At 33.7% G+C, this 25,078-nt stretch overlaps 2 protein-coding genes and 1 long non-coding RNA gene across 5 annotated transcripts in view; 2 read left to right on the top strand and 1 right to left on the bottom strand.

Moving 5' to 3' along the window:
• LOC143250745 (uncharacterized) overlaps positions 1 to 25,078 on the top strand; it is a 130,488-nt gene that overhangs the window by 1,295 nt on the left and 104,115 nt on the right. The gene's annotated exons all lie outside the window — the stretch shown is intronic.
• Positions 1,992 to 11,430, top strand: LOC143250746 (terminal nucleotidyltransferase 5C-like). 2 transcript variants are annotated; one of them, XM_076501703.1, is made up of 2 exons: positions 1,992 to 2,021; positions 4,204 to 11,430. In XM_076501703.1, exons 1-2 carry the CDS (start codon positions 2,007 to 2,009, stop codon positions 5,440 to 5,442), a joined length of 1,254 nt encoding a protein of 417 aa, XP_076357818.1. In that variant the 5' UTR covers positions 1,992 to 2,006; the 3' UTR covers positions 5,443 to 11,430. The 2 variants fall into 2 exon arrangements, 1 of the variants encoding a protein (XP_076357818.1); XR_013028353.1 differs by lacking the exon at positions 1,992 to 2,021 and having other exon boundaries at positions 4,076 to 5,928; positions 10,758 to 11,430.
• The window catches only part of LOC143250748 (uncharacterized), an 83,721-nt gene continuing 74,179 nt past the window's right edge, over positions 15,537 to 25,078 (bottom strand). Inside the window, exons 2-3 of the long non-coding RNA XR_013028355.1 lie at positions 21,452 to 21,553; positions 15,537 to 16,180 (exon numbers count right to left, since the gene is read on the bottom strand). This is a non-coding gene — a long non-coding RNA (uncharacterized LOC143250748). The remainder of the gene's footprint in view (positions 16,181 to 21,451; positions 21,554 to 25,078) is intronic.

Here is a 25,078-nt window from a genome sequence, read left to right as displayed (position 1 = left end):
TCACCATTGGTAACGCATAAATTTAAACACTAGGTATTGGTAGAAGGAAAAATATATATTACTGCTTTTAAATATACCAGAAGAAAATGCATAACTTGCAGAAGGTGGACATAATAATAAACATTATAATTACAATTACACCATACGCTATCATGAATCCGTTCGACGTAAAAACAAAATCCCAGTGTAGTAGAACAGAAATGTTCGAGTATAGTTTTACATGTGACACTAATCTCAAAACACGTGTAATGACCTAACTAATTAGTTAGGCTTTAATTAGTAATTATCACTGCTGTTTTGATTCATAACGTTCCGTTTTTTTGTTTTTGTTTGGGGGGGTGTAACATTCTGCTGTCTTCATGCTACCTTGAATAATCATACTTGTATACACTCCCCGTCAGCATTGCTAACACAAGACAAATAGGAAGACACGACCTAACTTGGAAGGGCAATCATGTTGCTACCACTAACTTTAAACATTGTTAAAAAATTCTTACAGTTTTGGGCATTAAACTTGAATTTTAAACACGACGTGTATATCAATATAGATTTTCTTGGTTGGTTAATTATTTTCCTTATTAATATCTTTGGTTGCTGGTTTCATGTTGTTCTTACCTTGTTTAGTGTTTTGTCTTTGTTCCTACCTTAGTTACTGTTTTGAGCCTTTTCTTACCTTGGTTATTGTTTCAGTCTCGTTCAATGCTTGAAGAAATAAAGAAGTTATTTACTCTAGCCCTTATCGAAATTGTCCATCCAACACACAAACAATGTCAGGAAGTATTATTGGTAGTTGCGGCTATTGGTTGACTGTATGTGTACTGATGGGTAACACACGAGGAAACTAATTTGTTATCAGACAGAATAGTTCTGATATCTATCCAATTATTCATACACTTTTAATAATTACGATGCGTTATTTATGTGTAACAAAAGTAAACATAAAATAGGGGAGTGGGACACTGAGATGTCACTCTTCGGTAGGCACGGAGCATAGACTCAGAAAGTTCTGTAGTAGAAACACCACCATCAGTTACATATTGTTCTTCATAATCGCATACATAGTTGTATGCGAAAAACAAACAAAAAACATGTAAATCTATACATCTTGTAATTCGGCTTCTTGAGAATATTAATTTGTTAAATTTATATTTCATCTTAAACATCACTATGATTTATCCTACCCTGTAAACATTTCGTATACTTGAAATATCTGTGTATTTCATGGAATCACCAATGTTTTGTTCTTTATTATAGCTCAACAAACATCACATCTGCATGTTTTTTATTTTGCATGGGTTCGATCCTGGGATTATCTATTAATCTTAAGCTTAAGTCAGAGTGATTAATGTATTATGTTCAAGTGTCAGGGTATGACTGATTTTTGCACGTGTTATTACGTGGTTATTTTAGCGTAAAGGACACTTAATTTATGCTAATAAGTTGTTTATTGTTGTTGTTGTTTTCATTTTATTTATAATACTTTGTTTTCTGATTGTTTATGAAGCAGATCATTTGGGATTGGTGAGAATGTAAGATACGTTTATACCTTTTACTCTGTTATTTAGCTTTCGCTTTCCAACTCAAGAAATAATTTTTATCCACACGTACAACCATATGAAGTTCAACTGACACGTGATTCAGCTTTTAACATTAATCATTAGGTTATCTTTGTTTTCCTACAAATATGAACTATTTAGTTTTTACTTTACATGTTCCCTCACCTTTAAACGAGAAGAAACATTCGACAAACCTCACTATCTTTCAGAATACAAAAAAAAATCGAAAACTTGTGCAATTGTGATTATGCGTGCAGGTACACCTGTGTGTATGCACACTGACAAACTGCATCAAACCAGTTTTCAACCTTAAAACCATATAAACGTACACTCGCAGTCAATATCATTGCTTAATGGATTGAAGCTGGCGTTGCGCGAGATTCAAATTCTTTGCTCATGTCCTGAGTTTCGTTATTTATTTTTTATTGAGATTTGGTTTAATTAAAATATATGTGTATTCCTCAGGTTTGTTATCAGTAACATACGTTAATGTAATTTTTTATATTCCTCTATTTAATTATCTGGTAAAAGGGCAAAGTATAATTATGATAATTTACAAACCCTTCTTTCTCTAAAATGTTTTAGTACGATTTTTTGTATTCCTTCGTAAAACAGCTTAGTAGAGTTCTTGATATTTCTATGGGTAATTTTCTTCAGAATATTTTAGTTTAAATCTGGAAAAGAATATATAGATATACTACAAACAAATGGTAAAAATTCAAAACTTTTTGAGCCTAGACGTCCTTGTTTTGGACATTTCAACCTTTACACAGTAACTTAATAAGCATTAAACACTATCTGTTTCGTATTTGTTTGTCACAAGTTTTTTTCTTTTTCGTTTTTTTTTAAATTTTGATTTAATTTCACCTCGGCGGTTTTTGCGAGACTTTTCGTGTAAATTAATGTAGTTTTTTACTGCTGATACTGGTTCTACAATAATCTTATGGTGCAGTACATTTAGCATCATCTCTGCGCCTTAGGGAACTAGAAATTAATGTGGCTGTACAAAAAAAAACGTTGGTACGATAAGAAGTAAAAATGTATTTTATACCAATATATTATTGTTTGGTATAATAACAAAAAAAAACATTTTTGATGCGTAATTTTGTTTTTCTTAGTGTGTGTTTATATAGATCCATAATATGGTTTTGTTTTAGATTGTTAATATGCTTCCTTGCGTAAAAGTGCCATTTTTTTCCTTATTCAACCTCGAGATGGCACCACTGATACAATTATATTGAGTTGTTGATTTTTTTGTTTAAGTTTTGGTTTTAAATCCGAAAACTGGCAAAGCATTGAAAACCAAAAGGCCTGACGTTAGTGGTAAATTACACAGATTTCAGATTTTTTTATACCTTAAATAATATTAGGTATTATTGAATATAAATTCCCTGACAAGTTACTTTGTCCAATTCTCTTTAGATTGGATAGTTGGTCATATACAGCGTATAAACATTTTACGAGATTAATAGTTTCTCTTACGCTCCGTGCATTTGTGTACTATTGTTGTGCTGACGTAGTGTGGACTTTATTAAATGTCTGTTACATTTTCGAAGTTGAGAGCCGTGATTGTTAAGAAAACAGTGCATCAAATATTCGATATTGTTTCAACGTGCCACCATTAGCTTATCCCACATATAGTTTGACAACATGGCAGCACACCTCTCTGGGAATCGAATTTAGTTGGGTTTTCAAATATAGTGTATATCGCATTATTATGACGTGGTACACGTTAGAAATATCCTATTACTAATGGTTATTATAAGAATTTCTTAATGAAAGTATAGAACTGTTTAACAGGCTACAAACAAAAACATATGTACTATATCTCAATACCCAGGTTGACCGGGGTATTAGAGAACCTAATAGTTCTATTATATGTACAAACGTAATAGTTCTATTCATGGAATATCGTTAAATTGTGATTTGACAATTTTGTTGTTTTTTAATACAGTTATGCCTATTTTATGGGGGATTATTATTAAGTATGATAAATCTAATGAAACTTAAATCAGGTAATAGATGTAACGCTCGTATTAAATGTTTCTTAATGGCCTGCTGATATGTTTGAAGTTGAGTTTTGTTCTGTTAACGAACGAATAATATTTTTAATACGTGAGGATTTCCATAAGATGCATTGCCTTTACATTAGTATTCTACAGATATATAATTGACAAGCACGTGTGCGGCCTTTCTGTCAACAAGTGCGACGATTACCCTGTACATGGCTGTAACTAAGTCCTTCCTGACGTAATTAGTTGCTAGGCAACAGCACCGAACAGCATATTTTCTTTCATTGAACTCGGTAGTTTTACGATAGCTATAAAGTAGTTTGTTCGTAAGAGAAAGAAACCATAGCTTTTATTTATCCGTAATGATGTTAACGTCTTTTGTACATCTATTCAATCTAAAAAATAGACATATTTATATATATATGTTTCTCCAATGAATCTGAAGGGATAATTTATTTATAAGGGTAGAACTAGTTGTCAGCGGAGGAATACAACTAACACAGGCGCTGAAATCAGTTATAAATATGGGGTAAGAACTATCGTTACGCACTTGTTTGGTTGTAGAAGGAGGAAGTAGTACGTGAGTAAGCGCTAGTATTTAACCAGCTGCTTTCGTTTTTGTTATTTCTTTCTAGTCAAACAAGATTGAAACGGAGTCCGGCCGTCTTGGAGCAAAGCTGAAAATGGAAGGGTTAGAAACATTGACAAACAACAGTCAGTGTTTTGCTGTTCTGAATTACGAACAGGTCAGTCGTTTACATAAAATTATGGATAAAGTGGTGCCAATTCATGGACGAGGGAACTTTCCAACTTTAGAAGTAAAACTTAAAGATCTTGTGCAAGTGGTACAGGGAAAACTGGAAAAGGATTCGGTGTCCGTAAAAGACGTTAGACTAAACGGTGGGGCTGCCAGTCACGTTCTAACATCAGAGAGCTCTCCGTATAACGATCTCGACTTAATTTTTCACGTCGATCTATCAAAACAGCGAAGTTTCGACAAAGTAAAGGCTGCGGTGCTAGATTCCTTGCTTGATTTTCTACCGGAAGGAGTCAGCAAGAACAGAATAAGCAGTTGCAGTTTGAAGGAAGCTTACGTTAACAAGATGGTTAAAGTTACAGAAGGAGATCGCTGGAGCTTGATTTCACTCAGTAACAATCGTGGACGAAACGTGGAACTCAAGTTTGTAGACGTCATGAAACGAAAGTTCGAGTTTAGCGTGGACTCCTTCCAGATTATCTTGGACTCTCTCTTGCTATTCTATGAGTGTGCTGAAGTTTCTATGGATGAGAACTTTTACCCCACTGTTGTTGGTGAAAGTGTATACGGTGACTTCCAGGAGGCGCTGTATCATCTCAATAAGAAGTTGATCGCTACTAGGAACCCTGAAGAGATCAGAGGTGGCGGTCTTCTGAAATATTGTAACCTGCTTGTGCGTGATTATGAACCTGTTAACCCTGAGGACATTAAAACACTAGAGCGTTATATGTGCTCCCGTTTTTTCATTGACTTCAGTGACGTCAATCAACAACAAGTCAAGTTGGAAAGTTACCTAGCGAACCACTTCATAGGAGATAGCCAAAGTAAGTACGAATATCTAATGATTCTGCACAGAGTGGTGGATGAAAGTACGGTCTGTCTCATGGGTCACGAACGGCGACAAACCCTGACTTTGATTGAAGAGTTAGCTTATCAAGTGTATTTCCAAGAACAATTCCATCTGTTCGCAAAGAATCGCCATCTTCATCCATACGAGTCATGGCCAGCGGGCCAACAGTTTCCATTTGGCAGTGGCTTTTTCTACACCCCATATGTGGCTCCACAACCAATAGGTTATTCGTCTTGCCCTTGTGGAGGCTGGATGCCTTGTACATGACTTGGCATGGAAGTCCCGGATGTTGAAGAAGACTAGAATGGATATTTTTTAATTTTCTTTATGGAACAGAAGTTGACAGTTCAAAAGTATTTGAGGTGTACGAGGTCATTGGTATTTAATAGTGTGGTATAGGTTTTAACCCTCACTAAAAAAAAAAAAAAAATTCTGGATTACGCCAGTTAACTTGTGTTATTCCATTTATTGTACTTACTAAAGAGAAGAAAGAGAGAGTTGAGTAAGAAGTATTGTCAGGTTATTAAAATATATATGTCGTGATAGTAAACTTTCCACTTCTATCTGAACTTAAGCCTTAAGGGTATAAAGAGTGAGTCTTAGCTAACTGTTTTTAAAGTGGTTCGATGGGTAAATATACGTTTACAGAAATCATAGCAGTTAATGAATTTTGAAGAACTAAAATTGATTGCGCTGTACCGTGAATACTGAGAGGAGTGCGACATTTTTGTCTTATTTTTGTGGTAATTTCAGGTAAGCAACCAGTGTTAGTGTTTTTAGATGTCTTCGAAGGTGGCATAAGAATGTTTTTAGGGTTTAGAGCTTGTGTATTGAGTATGTTCTTGTCCATGTTGTTAATTCATAAATACTGTTTTTTGTTTTTTTTCTCGTGCACTGCAATGAAGTGAAAACGTTAATTTCAAGTAATTACAATTGATATATGCATAGTTTTAGCGTTCGCATTTGAAGTTTCGTATTATACTTTGTGGAGTTGGGATCATCGGATATCGAAATGTTTTATGATAAAATACTGGAAATGCCTAATGAATTAAATGTTATTAAACTGTATATGTTTAAGAGAAAACAAACGTTAATTTAGATGCCTCACTTGGTAGAAGTAATCGAATAATACCAAGCCTTACCAAAGTAGATATTTGTGTACATTCACTGCCTATTATATATATATATATATAGTATTAAAATATATTTGTTTGAGCCACGTTTCAGTCGTGTAGGTGTTAAGCCTGAATGTTTCGACATAAGTATTTGTGTGTATTTTAAGGAAAGTTCTTTTTAGCTAGTTTTCGTGTGGAGTGAGTTTATTAATCTTCCAAGATATTGTGTGTGTATACTTATATATATGCGCAGTACAATAACCTTCAAAGAGAAATATGCAAATTTTCTTGCTTGTACGCAATTTCTACATTGTACTTTTTTTTTTCAGTTTAAATTTAAAGTGTCAGTTTTGAGGGTATACCATGGGTTGATAACGTACATACCATGGGTTGATAACGTACATACAGATGAAATATTAAAACTTTTTGTACAGGTTTTTCCCGAAGTAATAAAATGATAATTATAAATAATCTCAGTAATTCTCTGGTAAGTTTTCAATGTGATATCATTATTTGATGAGCGAGCCAATATTTTTTTGTTAAAAGCCCCAGATATATACATATATATATGTGCTTACGACCCCTAGCAGTATTTAGTATATTTCGTATTTTGGAATTTTAAAATAATGATGTATCTGCATTATTGTAGATTCGTATAAATTTTCATTTAATATTAATAAAAATCCGAAATTAATAAATAATGCTAACATGCACGAATATGTCATTGCATTTCTAATTACAGTTAATTAACCTTCGATTACTGTTGCTCCTATCCGCCATGTTTACTGCTTCCATTGAACTATATTAATCTGAAAGCCACTATTTCTAAGTACTTAAAACTGTATAATCGAAAAATTGAATTAAAAATTTTACTCACACTCAGTTTTTAATATTATATATTTGATTATAATGTTTAAATATTATAAATGATTTTTAATTTTTTTCAGAATAGTTGCTCGAGAGCCTAAATTTCGGTAACTGGCCTTAAAGATGTGAAAAAAATGACAGAATAATACATATAGCGTTACAATATTAACCTCATGTTTTGAACTTCGAAAAAAATGTTTAATATCTGTGGTACAAGTTAGGTGTGTAAAATGTTTAATAGTCTTTAGTATCTGTGGTACAAGTTGGGTTTGTTACACGCGTCTTTTTATCACATGGTTGAACAGCAGTGTACCTGCACTAGTAAGGCTTGGTAAGAGCATGTACGTTGTTAGAATATTAATTTATAACCCGCACGACCATCAACAACTACATGAAACCTTCTAAAGGTAAGAAAACTGGAAAGAAATTGGCCATTTTCAATAATAAAATTTTTAATTGTTGAAATATACGAGGAATGACTAACTCTATGAAAAACTTTCGTTTAACAATAACTTATTATTGCATTAGGTAATATACTCGCTTTTGTTTTTGGATCTCGGCTTTGTTGTGACTTACATTGCTTCTTGTTACGTAATACGAGTTTACGGGCACACAACACAGTAACAAAAGGGTCACCCAAGCGGAAAGTCAAAATAAGCTATTGTGCAAGAATATTACAGTCGGAAGTTAAATAAAACTGGTGAAAACGAGGCACGTTAGTTTTATGGGGGAATTTAAAGTTACCAAGGTGAACCAGTTTTGTTTTTAATAGTCATGTAATAAATAGAGATCTTAAATCATGATACATGAATTACTGCGAGTTAAATTTGTTGTTTCTTTTATGTAAATTCATGCTAATCAATTTCTGAAATCCAACAGTCTGACTCGTTAGCTGTATAGCAGTAATGGAAAAATTGGCAAAAAAAAATTATACAGATAGGAATTCTTAATTTTTAGCTTTGTGTGAAAAAAACGTAACATTTGTTATGAATGTGAACACTTAAATGTCGATTTTTGTTTTCTTTTATTGATATATAAACATACAGTTTAATACTTGTGTTAATGAAGTATATATATATATTAATACATAGAAATGTGTAGGAGCTACTGTGCTTGAAACTAGGAGTAATGTCTACCTTAGGTTAAAATGTTAATTTGTTTAACATAATTTCAAGAATTTTATTGTATACAGGAAAATAATCAAAATTAAGTCTAAAAATTTTAGTTTGAATCAGGTAACAAAGATACGATTATAAGACGGTGAAAAGTCAACAGTATATACTTAGAAAAACTGTTTGGTTCGTTACTTGTGAAGAGGACTGTATAATATTTAAGTTTCAGAAATCAAAGGTATTATGGGGTAAAACAAGTGTAGGTACTATATGCTCAGATACTTGACCTTTGAAGTCATGGAGTGAGAAGAGTTAAAATAAGGACTAAACTCGTTAAGTATTCGGGGTAGGGGTTAGACTTGACAACTATAAGATAACATCATTCTAACCAAACACTTGTATAATTCTATTCGTAACTGAAAATTCGAAAAATTATTGGAGTTAAGAATTTTACTCCTATTATCTGTCTTTCAATGATTTTGTTTTTAATATTAAAGTAACGACAATAAATATTTTTCAGTTGATACAAGAGACACAGTTGGGCTACTTGAGTACATAACCATTGTTTTCAATAGTAGTTAACTGAACTTTGTGGGTTTACATTACTTCAGTTGTTTTGTGTGTTTTTTTCATTTTCCTTTGTATTGAAACTGACTGTTAATGTAGCTGAACACTAGTATAAAGGTATATGTTAGATGTAGTAATGGGTAATTCGTACAAGTTGATTGGAAAGAAAGTTATTGACTATAGTTTTGTGACTTTTGTGGTATATTAACAAAGCTTACTCATTAAAAGTAATTTTTAATCCAAGTAATAGAAGAAAGCCTGTTTTTGTTTGTTCTCTTAAACTTGGTTATCTCTTAATTATGAAATTGCATATAGTATAGAATAATATTAAAGAAAGGAGAATTTTAACAACAACGTGCTGGTGTAACAATTCATAGAACCAAACTGGTTTCGCTTACAAACAAGTCTACAACTGGTTACAAGATAAAACTGCTAAGTTCTTCTCGTTTTAAAACAAGCACATGAACTCTAGAATCATTTAAATAATTATAATACAGAACCGGACAAGTTTGAAAAGAATGTTAAAAATTAATGTTTATTATAATTAAATGATTTAGAGAGTTGACCAGTGTTGTTTGGCCCAAATATCTTTCAAAAAGAATGTACAGATGAACTTTTGTTCCTTGTTTTAAATCGTGGTCATCCTCATTGAAATATTGACTGTATTCACTCCCTCGTGCGGCTGTTTTACTGTACGCCAAATTAATATGGAAATGAACGCATAAAATAGCCGGGGTTTAAAGATTCAATATTTTTGCTGCTTTATTAAACAGAGTTCGTCCTAAGAGAAAAAAAAACAAACTTTGATTGTATAACATGTAATATAGGGTTAACTGTGTGAGAATTTCGTGGAAGTTAGTGAAGTAGAAACTATGCGCACCAACGTATACGCTTGACCAGTTTCCCAGAATTGTTCTTAGCTTTCTAGTCTAGGTTTTTAGTCCGAGCACTCTTTTACCACCCACTCTTTTAAAGTTTTACCCAATTTTACACCGTTGTGGTATAAAAGTAAATTAATATAAGAAATTTTCCACCTAGACTTGTTGTATGCATCACTTCTCATGCCTATGTTTGTTCAGTATTCTTGCCGTTAAGTTTGTGTTAATGTTACCGAACGTGGCAGACATGCTCTTAAGATGTCACACTTAGTTGGAGAAACAAAACCCTTCACCGCTATCACGGTACTGTATGAAAGTGCAAGTTTGTTCGCATTTGTACCATGCAGAGATATATGTGAAGTATCTGGGTGGTACAGCTTTTAGTATAGTAATTCTCTGCGGTTTGTCATCATTATGGTTTCTCAGAACTTCACAAAATATATTTCGTCCATTGCTTTGAACACCTCTAACAAGTACATTGTTTCTGAGTTAGCTGTTGTATGAGTTGGCAAGTCGTAAAGACCTTGCAGAAAGTTAACTTTTATGGGAACAAACTATTTACAACACTAAGAGTACTTACTTTTCTTATGATATCTGGTTTAGTTTTCTGCCCTAACAACTTAGTTTAAGAGAAAATCTAAAAGTGTTCGAATGAAATTTCAAGACTATGAAACATAAAAATCAATTTCAGAAACCTGAGTAAATTTGTAGCTATTTTAATTAAGAATTATTTAGAGATTTTGTTGTGGGTACAGAAAAAAAATGTTTGTATGGATTAGAACACGAGCAACTCTTGTTACGACCGTTTTAGGGAAGTAGTACTGAACACATTTTATTTAAAGTAAAACAAAGTTTTGTTTTACTATGTTTTCGCTCCCTTCTTGATATGATAGCATAGTCTCTCTTATGTGTTCTCTAATAACATAATTAAATAAATTTAGAAAAACTAGAATTAGTTAATTTCTAAGAACTATTGATGTATTATGTAGGTTTAACAAGTTTGTCACACTCAGATTTAATACAGTTATAATTGGTTTTTTCAGGATCTGGATTGGTAGAATAGGACCGGCACATGTAGCTCAAACTTAAAGATTTAGTATTTAACTCGAAAGGACTGTTACAGTTATCCCTAAGCTGGACAATATTTGAATTGCTGACTGTTACTCTTTGTAACAGATCCAATTTTAACTTTTTTTTTCGTCCGACATATTTGTCATTTAAGGGTTTTTAATCTGAATACCTTTTATTTGTTTGTAATTTAGTGATAAAAACATTTCGCATCTGAACTGAGTTCCTCGACTTTATATCAAACGTTTAACGTGTGTGCCCAGTTAACTATTCATCCATTTTCAAGTACAAAGCTGTTAAACAAGTGTCTTGTGAAGTGTTTTCTGATCTGTTGCACTATGGAAAACAAATTCATGTTTCAACATTGTTTATTATGAAAAGTTTTCTGAATTTTTCATTTCTGAACTTCGGTAACCTTTTTTTTTGCCAGTAATATAGACTTTCATCAAATTTATCTAAATGTAAATACGTACGTATGTGTGTGTGTGCGTGTGTATTTGAAAATCAACAAGTAGTTTGGTTCTGGGAAAAATATATAAATTGTATATGACTGTTTTGCTTAAACCAAATTAAATAATTATTTGAATCATATAACAGTGAATATGTATTATCTTGCTGAAAATAATAAAGTGAATTATTTTGTGGATATATCAGTTTAAGTTGTTTTTCTTTATTCCTGAATGAGAAAACTTGTTAACGTGTTTTCTCATTTTTGTGTACACCATTACAAACTACACAAAACAGTGTATGAGAAATTTTGTAATATGTTGGTGATAAGGCAGTTGTAATATTAATCATTTCTTCATTTCATTGTTATGCAAATTAAACGTCTGATTACATAGTATATAAACAATGGCCTTGTAGCCTCTGTTCCATTGAAATGAATCGTATAACTTAGAGTGCTTCAAGTTCCTATAAACCATAATTATATCTCACAATTTTGTAATTGGTTTCGAAACGACTGGTTCCATATTCTGTTACATGTTATGGGTGGCCCGGCATGGCCAAGTGGTTAAGGCGTTCAACTTGTAATCTGAGGGTCGCGGGTTCGAATCCCGGTCACACCAAACATACTTTTCCTTTCAGCCGTGGGGCGTTATAATGTGACGGTCAGTCCCACTATTCCATGGTAAAAGAGTAGCCCATGAGTTGGCGGTGGGCAGTGACGACTAGCTGCCTTCCCTCTAGTCTTACACTGCTAAATTATGAACGGCTAGTGCAGATAGCCCTCGAGTAGCTTTGCGCGAAATTAAAAAAAACCAAACATGTACTGGAGATATTTCAATAATATATAGAGGCTATTACAACATAACATGGAGTCACTTTAAACTCAGTAATGCAGTTGTTGAAATATTTGGACAAGGTGGATAGAGCATTATTTACAATAAAAAGAGATGACCGCTGTATGTTGATATTAGTAGGGTACTTGCACCCAGACAGCATCAACTATTCACAGCTGCAGGTGAGCGTCGAAATGGTGTACGGACTGTTATAAAATGACTTCGTAAGGCCAAATTGTTCGTGAGACATTCAGTAAAGGAAACATTGGTTGACATACTTTGTTTCTCTTAGGTAAGAAATTCTTGCCCATTGATTGCCTGGTTTGCTCGTATGACCTGATGGGTTGGTTGATATTATTGTCATACATAGAATATTCGTGTGTGTGTGAATTGTGTTAGACGTGAAAAATATTAGGGTAATAACAGAAACAGTTAGTGTGACAACACCCAGACTCGTGCTCAATTTCTCCCTGTAAAATGTTTATAATAATGGCAACTTTTTCATTTTTGTTTACATTAAAAATGTAATTTTAGCTACCTGCAACAACGAAAGGGTCTATTTTAATTGGCTGCAGATGAAAATTATTCAGAGTTTTAGTACCAACGTCAGAAAGTGGCTAAACTACTTGAATGGTTACATACAACAATTGAGCAAGTTACAAGTTATCTCTTCGAAAACGGAACAAAGGTTTTAAGTGAGACGGATACAATCTGTTTTAGGTAATATAGATGTCAACGAATAAAGTCAGGGCCAGATGTGGTCTAGTGGTTAAGTTTGGATACGGATCCGAAGGTTGAAGATTCGAACTGCGGTACGTTAATATGCTCTGCATTTTCAATTGTAAGTGGTTAAGTTGTGAAGGTCAGCCAATTAAAAAAATATATTTTTAAGGGGCAGGTGTTCCTTAATGGTTTCCCTTTCTCTGACTAACAGTTCTAAATTAGACATGGTTATGCTTGAAGCATAGAGATTTCTGATCTGTGCGTTTAACCCAGACGTCAAATTAATGCTAAGTCTGTTTTAATTTATTGTTGTTATTAATTAAAATAGTTTGGGATATTTAAGTTGGTTGGTGGAATTGTTTTTTTTCTGAAGTGGCCTATTATATAGTACCATGTACATTAATCTTAACAAAATTCCTACTAAGTAGAAAACTAACAAATTATAAGAAATAAAATGTGATGTTAAACGGAACATTAAAAGTAACGAGTGGTACAGTACGCATTGACATAGAATGTCAAGTCAGATCAGCTCTTGAAAACTAAATTCAATATTAAGCTTAGCGACAAATGCCGCGAAAAGCTCAAATCTAAACTGAACTATAGTAGAGTTGGAGTTATAGTCAGTTGAAATACTTACTGTTTCTAGTTATACAAAAGGTTCTCTCAGCTATGAAGTGAAAACTGTAAACATATTTTCAGATAGAACTTACTGTTAAAGATCAACAGTATACCACGCTATAATTAATTTTTTAAGTTTGAAATTAAAGCGCTCATAAAACTGGGATTATCAAACGTAATTTTACCTGCATTTTAAAGTTAATATTGCACCTTAATATAACTGAAGATTTCCCCCTACCTCAACTTAGAATTTAACCTTTCACAAAGCTGGGATTCCAAAATGTAATGTATTATTCTGAGGTTGATAAGTACTTAAAGAGACTCAAAACGGTATGTCTGCGGACTAACAACGTTAGAAACCGTGTTTCGATAGCCGTGAATGCAGGTAGTCCTTTCTGTAGTTTTGTATCTAACGTCAAACAAAAAAAAATATTAAGGACAAAACTGAGTGTAAACCTACTAAAGACGCTCCGGGTGGCTCAGCGGTCAATCTGAGGGCTTATAACGTTAAAAATCGGTTTTCGATACTCGCAGTTTCAAAGCTCAAATAACCCATTGCGTAGCTCTGCACTTAACAACAAGCAAACAAAAACTACCAAAGGCCTTATTGAACGAATTATTTGAACGTGTTTTATACAAGTTATTAGCAGTTTTCAACCGTTTTTTTTCTGTGAAATCAAGATGTTATTTGTTTACGTGACATGTTAAAGTTTACCTTGACCTTAGAATTTGTTTTGTTGTTTTAAACAAAAACAAAGGTGCCCTTTTTTGTAACCATATTTACCGATTTGTGACATGACCGATAAAGAATTATAACTTGTAGTTCATTCTGAAGGCTACGATTCCACGTCGTGTTATGACATCTGGTAGCACTTAGAAACAAGATGAGAAGGAACTTAATCTAAATCAAGAACTGGTCGTATTAATGAAATTGTTTACAATTGGTAACCCTTAAAGAACATTAAAATTAACTTCACGTGTAGTAGTCTTTTATTATTGTTTAGAGAAAAAAAAAAGGAAAGGAAAAGGGTATTCCAGTCCACTGGATCACTTCATATTAGAATAAACCCGTTTTTTTAGTGTTCAGATTTTAGGTAAAAGTTGATGTAAGTATGAGCTCCAAGTGACACATTTACGATGTTTGAAAATTAATTAAATTCATGAAAAACCTAAGCCTAAGAAACGTAACAACATGTTAATATATTTTAAAAGCTAAGCGAAAATGTCAGCTACTGAAAGAAAAAAATCAACAAGTGGCACCATCTGTGTGATTACGTTGCATTGCACATGCTCAGTCCAACCGTGAAGCAGAGCCAGCAAACAAGTTCTATGGCTGTAAGACTGGAGGTTATAAAAAAAAAATGTATTGATTTTTCGATGTCGAAGACATTAATGTTATAAGAAAGAGGAGAAAATAGATTAGTTGAACAGATCATAGAAAATCATGTTTTGTCATTATCAGATATAACACATATATGGTTGATTCTTCAGAGCAGCGTTATAATCACATTATTACGTCTTTGAAATTACAAAACCAAATCGTTTTTAACTGTAATTAAATTTCAAACTAAAACCAAGTTTCATATACTTCCAAACATTTACTGTCGCATAACTTCCGGTTTCTGTTTTACCATTAAGCAGTCTTCATGGTTATGTCGAGGACAGTCTATATTTTTATGTTCAAACGTTATATTGTGATCGGTTTCTATTTATCTGTTGTTGTTTTTTGTAAGGCTATTACTTTCAAACTTCTTCCACGTTTATGTTTTACCTTTAAACCTATAATCATGTATTGCTCACGTTTTACTCTATACCTTCATGTTTAAGGTGTAGTTAGGCCTTGTTTTTACTTTCAAACCTCTACGGTTTGGAATGTTCAGGCTTTATTTTTAGTTTCAAAATTCCACGTTTATGTTTTCCACCTTTAAGCATACATTTCTTTAAAAAGTTGGAACAATTTAAATCTTTTATTTAAGAAAATAAAATTTAACAGTAATATTGTTTACGGTTTAGTGAATCACTTCTTAAAAGACTTGATAGCTTTACTTTTATTTTTTGTATATTTTTTGACGTTTTGAAGAGTAGTCAAGTATGAAGATTTAATAAATGATTGACGAAAGAACCGAATTCGTTACGTCAGCTTTATTAATGCTTAAAAAGTGAATGAAAACCCTGTAACAGTTCAGATACTATTTAATGAAAAGGAAATGAAAAGTTTTCTTTCATAAATAGATTATAACATACTGAAGGTAGAATTAGTATGAATTTTAGTAGATAAACTGAATTTAACTACGAATTTTAGTGCACTGCCGATATAACAAATAACCACCTGACTTGCATTTTCTGCTTACTCACGCATGCACAACTGTTACTAGGAGCCAAAGTCTCAAAGACAGTTCAACTTTATTGTTTATAAATTCATAGTTTCATTATAATTTTTATCTAATAATATCTTTCACAGTTTACATTCTTACCGATATTTAATACTACCTGGTTCATGTGTCTTCACTGATATCGATAACTATAAATGGGAGAAGCTGGCATGGCGTGGCCAGGTGGTTAGTACTCTCAACTCGTATTTTGAATCCTCGTCACACCAAACATGCTCTCCCTTTCCGTCGTGGGAACGTTATTATGTGATGGTCAATCCACTATTCGTTGGTAAAAGAGTAGTTCTAGAGTTGGCGGTGGGTGGTGATGACTAAGCTGTATTCTCTCTATTCTTACACTGCTAAATTAGGGACGGCTAGCGAAGATAGCCCTCATGTAGCTTTGCGCTAGAAACCAAACAAAATGTGAGAATGTTGACTAGTTTAAAGCAAAATAGTAGATGTCAGACCATTCTTATTGCATCAAACTACAAGTTTTTAATTGCAAAGCTGTATTAACTTAAAAAAAGAAAAAGATATATATATATATATGTATATTGTTTAAAATCTTTAAGAACACAAAATTTATAGGCCTAGTCAGGAATATTTGCATCATATCCATCAAGATGGCGAAGTGTTACACCAAATTCGATAAACAGACACTTCAGGTCTTTACGGTGCTTGTAATCTGAATTAGCACACAATTTTTTTTATCTCTGAATATGCTTGATATGGCCAAGTGATTATGTCGTTCGACTCACAATCTGAAAATCGTGGGTTAGAATTCTCGTAACACCAAACATGCTCGCCTTTTCAGCCGTGAGGGTGTTATAATGGAACGGCCACTCTCACAGTTGGTGTTGGGTGGTGAGGGCTAGCTGCCTTTCCTCTAGTCTATCTCTGCTAAATTAGGGATGGCTAGCGCAGATAGCCCTCGTGTAGATTTGCGCAAAATTCAAGACAAACAAACTAAATATGCTGCGGGGAAAACGGTATCCGATTATTGATTCTCAAAAGACCAACAACACCTCATTTTCCTTGTTTATGTTGCTTCTGATTCTAATCATATGTCTTCAAGGGAATTGTTTACACTTTCACGTGGACAGACCCTCGTTTTAGTAGCTCTTGTTGCGGTTCATGGAAGCAGTATAAAGGCCACCAAAGGCTCTAGGTGTTATTTGTGTTTATGAAATACAGTGAATGATATGGAGAAGTAATGACATGAAAACATTTCTTCATTGCGTACATTTAGATATTAAAGCACAATTTCCTTTATTACATTTCGCCTGATAAGTTTCATTGTTATGCTGAACGTTAGAGAAATGAAAATTACGATAGATTCTACAATGTATGATTACAGTGTTTATATTATAAATTACAAACATTCACTTTTTTTTCAAGCACTTCTTATAGTTTATTTCGGACTGCTGCTGTTTTCTTAATAATTTCTTTAGTGACACAATGGATGAAATATTTTCACTTGTTTTTCTCATTTTGTTTGTTTAATTTAGTGTTTGCTTCGACGTAGAACAAATATTAAAATATTTGGGGGTAAAGAGAAAAATAGAATATTGTAATATTCTTATCACTGTAGGTCTTCAAAAACACGTGTATATCTCTTAACAGGGTGGTTAAGGCATTCGACTCGTAATCCGAGGGTCGCGGGTTCGAATCCCCGTCACACTAAATAATGCGTTTGTTTGTTTTGAATTTCGCGCAAAGCTATTCGAGGGCTATGCGCGAAATTCAAAAGAAAGGAAATGATTAACAAATTAAAATATAAACTCAAAAAACAGTATTTTTGCGACGCTCAACTTTTGTGATATATTCAATATTAACAGATTAAAAGATAAACTCGAAACCTGCAAAGAGTTAAGTACGTTATATTGAGATCGATATTGGATCCTCACCACGTTATTACAGTCCATGTCGCCACGTCAGGCTATACTCCAACTAGCGGCCATGTATCTTGACAATAACGCTGCAACATAATGGTTATTACAACGCCCCCAAGTGGCACAGCGGTATTTCTGCGGACTTACAATGCTAGAAATAACGTTTAGATACCTGCGGTGTGTAGAGCGTAGATAGCCCATTGTCTAGCTTTGTACGTAATTACAAACAAATATGTTACAAAAGATTTCGTCTTAAGACTAGTATGTCAAAAGCACTTTACTTTTCCCTGCAGGCTTTCAATAACGTATCCAGCGTATGATAACAATGGTTTCTAAGCATTCATTTCAACAGTAAGATTACACACAAATACATGGATGCTGTGTTCAGCGACTTGACTGGTATGTCTTTTTATGAAATAGCATGAATATACATACCCCTGTCATTCTTCAGTTGCTTGATCTGTACGACTGTTGAACAGAAAGTATAAGACTGAAAACCTTATTTGGTGAACAAATACACTGTTTACTTCCTTTTCACTCGGAGATCTTTCAATGTCATGTTGTGTACAGTAGTCTCGGGCAAGAAAACGGCTTTTTCTTCTTACTTTGTATTCATGGATTTTCGCCTGTTACAAAATGCAGCACTTAACTTACTACGACTTAGATACGACTTATTGCAGGTTTCTATCTGGTTGGTGCTGCTATCCCAAGTTAATACATGTTCAACTGTTTTCCAGTGTAATTAAGTACAAGGTATATTTCGTTCTTGGAAAATCTATTAGTTCTATGAACTAATTTATTTAGATATTTTACGTTGGAAAGTGCTGTTAAATACTCTTTCCAAACACGACCAGCTTTCGGTGTTGTCACAGTATTGAAGCAACGCTAAATAATGGAAAAATGTAGTTTTGATATATTATTTTTCACCACGATTTTATGTGGGCCGCAGTTGTCACGTGATCCGCTGGTATCGGTATTGTTTTGTTTGTTTTTGGAATTTCGCACAAAGCTACTCGAGGGCTATCTGTGCTAGCCGTCCCTAATTTAGCAGTGTAAGACTAGAGGGAAGGCAGCTAGTCATCACCACCCACCGCCAACTCTTGGGCTACTCTTTTACCAACGAATAGTGGGATTGACCGTCACATTATACACCCCCACGGCTGGGAGGGCGAGCATATTTAGCGCGACGCGGGCGCGAACCCGCGACCCTCAGATTACGAGTCGCACGCCTTACGCGCTTGGCCATGCCAGGCTGGTATCGGTATTAAAATTCATTGTAATATGACGTATTCAACCCTCTGTAATCTCTCAAACTGCTCGTCTTCTGTAATATCTTCAACCTGAACAAACCCAAAGATGTATTCATGATTTAATTTACCCTGCATGCTTAACTGTTTACGATAAACTCGTTATTAGCTAAAACACAAAATCAAAGATTAATGTTTTTTTTCAAGTTGAATAGTAGTTTGATTTTTTAATAAGTTGAAAAGAAAGAAAAACTTTCCAAAACGGTCTTAAAATACTTTATTTGAACTGTTGAAATTTGACGAGTTTTAAGAATACATGCGTTGGAGTTCTGATGAAGGAAAATTTCTTGGTTAAATACGGTTTGAGGGCTTCATAAAGTAAAAAATAGAGCTGAATCAGAATTAGACTATCAGCATCTTGTTTTGCTTGCAACATTTCATATTCGCTAGTATATATACTATGTATTTCAAGTTTGTTTTTACCCCTAAACATGTATGATAAAGATAGAAGATCAAGGTTTCCATAAGCATGGTACGAGTCAACCAACCGATTTACTCCTTGAGCCTGTCTGTATTCTTGGAATAAAAAATAGTACTTTCCGTTAAATGATGCGTTGACCTTTTACCGTTACTTCTCTGAATCTTTCATTTTCGAATAAAATATCTGATTTTTTTCTACTCATAACAATTATTTCCTTAACAGTGAAGTCAGCTGCATGTGATTTAAATTAGCAAGTGAGTTTTTTTTTAGGGAAAGAAACAAGTTTTCGACCTCAAACTCCCATTGTGAGTTTGGTCAAATACATTCAGGGTACAGGTATAGCCGATTGACAAGATGGAAGACCAAAAGTTTGTTTGTTTTTTTAATCGATTGTCATTTTGTTCTTGTTTTAAAACTGAGATTTATACAATAGTCTTGAAAAGATAATTCGAAATAGCTATTGTTCTTGTTTTCAGTTATTCCATGTTTTTGGTGGCTGAAATTCTGGGACTTTGTATAGTATATTTTCGGAATGTTATTTAATCAGTAGGTACAAGTGAGTAAGTATATATTCAAACAATTAATTTGGTTTTGTTTGTTTTAAATTTCGCGTAAATTTATACGAGGGCTATCTGTGAAAGCCGTCCCTTATTCAGTAGCAATACACTACAGGAAAAGCAACTACTCCAATACCACTTACCGCCAACTCTTGGGCTACTGTTTTTGCCAACGAATAGTAGGATTGACTGTAACATTATATTGCCCCCAAAACAGAAAGAGCGAGCATATTTGCCGAGCTTCAGATTGCGACTCGAGTGACTTCACCACCATCTTATGCTAAGCTCTTGATAAGTAAGAGACTAAAAGATGTTAGCACATATCGTGGTCAATTTTGGACTACAAGAAAACACAAAAACATAAGTTGTAATAACCTGTTTAAGTATAAAGTTCCACGATGGACTATTTGTGCTTGCCCACCGTGAGAATCGCACCCCTGAATTTAAACATTTTATAATCTTTAAGATAATACTTACCGAAAGAGTGAAACTATACAGTATGATATGTGGACTATGTCAGCTACACGATCGATTACTTTTTCGGTAAGTCACTGGAGAATATTGGTATATACATGTAGTTATCAAAGACGTTAATACTATCAAATTTCATTTTACGCGAAGATTCCAGAAGTTCTAACATAATTCAGAAAATTTGTATGAACCTCTTAAACATTTCTTTAATCAAACAAAGACGTTTATTTTCGTAAGAATGCTCATTACAGTTATAGTTTATAACAGCTTCAACGTAAATGACTTTAGGGAAAACTGCTCTTAACACTTGTAGAAGGCTTAATATTTCTGTATTATGTGTTTGCTGTAGTTCAGCTGACGTGTTTGTTTAGTTAAATAGCGTTGCTGTGATAAACCACCGAAAGGGGGGCGGATGGAAATATTTATAACAGTTTTTGCAGCAGTGTCTGGAAATGTGAACCATAAAATCTATTTCACAGATGCAGCAAAACGACCTTACCATTAAAGATTGACAACATATTTGCAACCTCATCAAATCCAAGTTATCTCATAAAGCAAAACTTGCATTTCGATGGGATGTTTCCTTTACATGTATATGTTTCCCGGTGGATCAGCGGTAAGTCTATGGACATCCAATTCTTAAAAATTCAGGGATATTAACTGTGGTAGACACAGCAGATAATCTAATGCGGGTTTAATTTAAATCATCAACACCATTGAGTAGTTGGCCCACTGTATAATATCGAATAATGAATTCAACGAAATGTCATAATGTTATTCACACACCTAAATTAATTTGGGTTATTGTATGGTGAAGTAAAACATACTTAAAACCCAAAGATAAGTTATTTTTTTTCTCCTAACATCGAAGGTACTCAGTACCCATAATATACCTCAGACATACCGACTTTCAAACCAAGTAAAATCTTTCTTTCTTTCCTTTGTGATACGTTTCCTCGTTTAACATCACGCACTCAATATTTAGAAACGTGATTTCACCTTACAGTCCATGATATGTCCATACTCACGTCATTGCGCTATTACCTTGGGCTAAGTAGCTTTACTAATAGAGTTAAGCCTCATCTCCCATAGACACACCATTAGTAAGACCTCTCCCCTCTTGATACGTCCTATATAATAAAAAACATCATTCGTTCGTAATACATCCTTCACAAGCAATGTACGCATATGATAAATCTGATATTCGATACGTCCTGTATACATTAATCACTTGATTGTTTACACACAACAAATACACGTGCTTGGTATATTCCGGCTAGCGAGTTTGCCTCAGACTAGTCAGTTAGGATTTACTAACTGGAAACTCAAAAATACCGACTTACAGAAAGAGTTTCTCCTTCATATCTGACTGAATTCGTCTTATAAAATAAGCCAAATGCAAATTCAAAATATTTATTGAGAACAAAAGTAAAACATGGTAAAATACGAAACCGTATAAAACAAAATGGAAAATGTAAAAATGGTATGAGATGTAAAAAACCGTTTACTAGTTTTTCTTACCAGAAATGCGTCTCATTTATAAGATAAAATTAAATCAAACTAAAATCGAGAATGAAATAAGATAAAAAAAAACCTGAACTAAAATAAAACAACAATCTAAATGGAAGTTCTTAAACTGAAAGTTAAGAAAAATGAACTCTGACTCTTTAGAATGTTAGTCTGCTATATGCTGAAATCACTTTAATACTCTCTCTACCAAAAGGTTCGATACGATGTTGTATTAAATTTAAAGTAAAATTAAAATTCGAAAAGTTTGCTGAAGTAACTTCACTGAAAATACGTGTTACATCGACGAGAACGCTGGCATCAAATAAAATCTAAGAAATTCTCCAAAGCTCTAGAAGTTATTTAGCTCTTTTAAGATCTTACTTGGGGAAATCCTATCTTTATACACAGAAAACACTAACAAAGTCAGGCTTACACACAACTCCATATATTTTGAGCAGCCTGTGTGTTAACAATTTACTGTATAAAAAAGAATAGGTGTTGCAGTCTATAACTATTAGTCCATTGAGAAACTTTGATCGTTACATTATAACGCTCATACGGTTGAAAGGATGAGCATGTTTGGTGAAGGGGATTGCGAGTCAAGTGTTCTGACTTCCAGGTCACACCAGGCCGTCAAATCTTTAGAATACGAAATGCGTAACTCAATTTGACCACAGCAGAGCCGGTCCATTTCAACTGTATTAAAATGTTTGTTCGTTTAAGGTACAGTTAAGCTTGTTCAACTGACAACTAATATCATTGTAATAAAGATGATAGAAGTGTATGATAACAATTAACTTGAATTAAGATCTTAAATCTGTACGACATTTCAAGCGCTTGTGGGTTTAACTAACTATGAAGGACAACCAGACATTATCACCCATCGCCATTAGAGCTTTCACTGACCAGGAAGGACAACCATACTGTAGCATCCATCGCCGTTTGAACTTTAACTGAATTTTCCAGTTTTCTTAAACTTCTCAGAGCTGAAAGTCTAAGGATGTTCAACAGCATCAAACCTTGGATCCAGTACGCTAGCCATTAAACCATACATATTAACGGTGGAGACTGGAAATTTCAAAATTTAAGTGTAATGGCCGGAGTATACCTGGATATTAAAGAAATACATGTTTTTCTTCATGAAAGGGTCGATGAATATAAATAGGATCCATCTACTGCATTCTCATATGACATTAATACTTTGAAGTGTTTGTTTTTCACACGTTAAAATTTTATGTATTTATTGTAGAATTCGTTTGAAAGTGGGCTTACATCTAACGACATAAATCAATCGTTCATTTACTCAGGTCCGGCATGGTCAGGTGGCAAGGAACTCGACGTCCCCGTAACATGCTCGCCCTTTCAGCCGTGGGGGCGTTATAATGTAACGTTTAATCTCACTGTTCGTTGGTAAAAGAGTAGCCCAAGAGTTGGCAGTGGGTGGTGATGACTGGCTGCTCTCCCTCTAGTCTTTGCTAAATTAGGGACGGCAAGCGCAGGTAGCCCTCGTATAGCTTTGCGCGAAATTCAAAACAAACCAAAACCAAACAAACGAATTCCTTTATCTATTTCATTAATGTAAACCAAAAAGAGCAGTAGCTCTACGACTGAGCCTTGGCGTACAGCACTCGCAACATTAATCCAGTTTTAGTGAACTTAATTTATAACAACCCTTTGATTTCTTCCATCAAACTGCTCTTCTATCCAATTGTCTTTCCACACTTATAGAGACAGGTTTATATACAAGCCTTTTATGTGGTAATTTGTCAAATACTTTTTGAAAATCCAGATAGACCAAATCTACACTCATACCTTCATGTATATGTCGTAATATTTTCAAAGCATATCAAAAGGTTTGTTAGGCCAAATATTTTCTCTTAGCCAAAAACGTCTAAACGTTGTTAAATGACTTTTACCAGACTTTCTGTATTTTCCAGACCTAGTGGGAATACACTTGTTGAATATATAAATTGTGAGACAAATTTTAAGTTTTGCCTACGTTGAGCTCCACTTAAACAAGTTAACAAAGTGTTAAGGGAAATTCTGAATGATTCTATTTTAAACTGTTTAGACAAAGATATCTTATGAGAAAAGATGTATTTCAGAAGTTGATAAAAATGTTGAAAGTGTTGTTTTTGTGAAGGAGGAATATGTTCATTTACTCTATCAGGAGTTCTATTTACTCTAATCCTTCTTATCAGGAAGAAGAAATTGATGTCATGAACTAATCATGAAAACAACGAGCATTATTAAAGAGTTATTAACTTAACAGGTTTGTATTTTTTTCAGCTTCATACTTAAATCTCGATCTTTTTAATGAAAAAATCTTTAAGAATTTCTTCAGTTTCAAATTATTTTTAATAATTTTCCACTTATTTCATGTTTATTTCATTAAACATCTTTATCTTGCAACTTATTAACATGCTATTGGAAGCTCAGCATTTACCACTTATATTTTATTCCTTTATTTGTGTCCCCCGCTAGTACAGCGGTAAGTCTATGGAGTTACAAGCTAAAATCAGGGTTTCGATTCCTCTCGGCAGATAGCCCGATGTTGCTTTTCTATAAGAAAAACACACACACCATTATTAGTCTATTTTAAAACTGGCTTATAAATGGAATGTTTCGTTTTATGAATGGAATATATTCTTGAAAATGTTGATGGAACTAAACATTTTCTTCAGTTTCACTAACATTTTACTAACTTATAGTAGTTTTGAATACTCTTACATAATATAAAATGTAATAATTATGATACTAATTATAACAATAACTTCTGCAGTAACAGTTTTTTTTTTTCCCAGCCTCAACAAATTCTTATTAGATGTTAACAGTTTTAATGGGAAAATGTTTTCCCAATAATATTTACCTCTTCTGAATGCTGAATGTCTACATTAAAGATCCAACTTGTCCGAGTATCAGGTGTGAACCAATCCAACCAGAACCAAGTGACTTTCATGCCAGACCAAATTTCCATCTGAAAGGTCCTTTCTTTTACTGTTTTATTGCAGTATCTCTTCTGTTATATGTCTCCTTTTCATAGTGCTAGGCACAGATAATCATACACATCTACTAGTACTGGTCTTCAACCACTTAGGCTCGTTCACAGTTTTGTTCTCCAGAACTAGGATATAAACCATACGTCA

The sequence above is a fragment of the Tachypleus tridentatus genome, chromosome 5 (genome assembly GCF_004210375.1).
Source record: "Tachypleus tridentatus isolate NWPU-2018 chromosome 5, ASM421037v1, whole genome shotgun sequence".
NCBI lineage: Eukaryota > Metazoa > Arthropoda > Merostomata > Xiphosura > Limulidae > Tachypleus > Tachypleus tridentatus.
This window is presented reverse-complemented; position numbering and strand designations above follow the sequence as displayed.